The following is a 323-nucleotide window of genomic DNA, read 5'->3' on the forward strand; positions in this document are numbered from 1 at the left end:
CAGCCTCCAAGGTTTGGACATGAAAGGAGGCAGCTGGAAGCACTCTCGTGTGTCATCCACTTTCCCAGCCCCCACAGTCCAGCACTTACCCCAGGCTGCCCTCAGTGGAGTCTCCCCCAGGCTGCTGTGCCACACCACACACACGTGCTCTGCAGGGCTGACCCCCATCTCCCCCAACTCGATCTTCACCCGGATCTGGAAGGTGTGGTCTTCATTGGGTCGCAGCCCACTGGTCTGCTGCTCCCCCTCAGCCGTCTGGCCCTGCCGCTCCCAGGTCACCTCGATGTCGCGGGGGTAGAACCCTGTTACATGGCAGGCAAGGG

The 323-nt window shown here is 62.5% G+C and overlaps 1 protein-coding gene across 2 annotated transcripts in view; it reads right to left on the reverse strand.

Moving 5' to 3' along the window:
* Positions 1-323, reverse strand: part of LOC102383415 (rano class II histocompatibility antigen, A beta chain-like) — a 27763-nt gene that overhangs the window by 22968 nt on the left and 4472 nt on the right. Inside the window, exon 6 of one of the 2 annotated variants that reach the window (XM_025194385.1) lies at positions 90-279. The exons of the other annotated variant lie outside the window; for it this stretch is intronic. Coding sequence (XP_025050170.1) covers positions 90-279 — 190 coding nt within the window. The remainder of the gene's footprint in view (positions 1-89; positions 280-323) is intronic. 2 annotated transcript variants of the gene reach the window in all.

The sequence above is a fragment of the Alligator sinensis genome, unplaced genomic scaffold, assembly GCF_000455745.1.
Source record: "Alligator sinensis unplaced genomic scaffold, ASM45574v1 scaffold25_1, whole genome shotgun sequence".
Lineage (NCBI taxonomy): Eukaryota > Metazoa > Chordata > Crocodylia > Alligatoridae > Alligator > Alligator sinensis.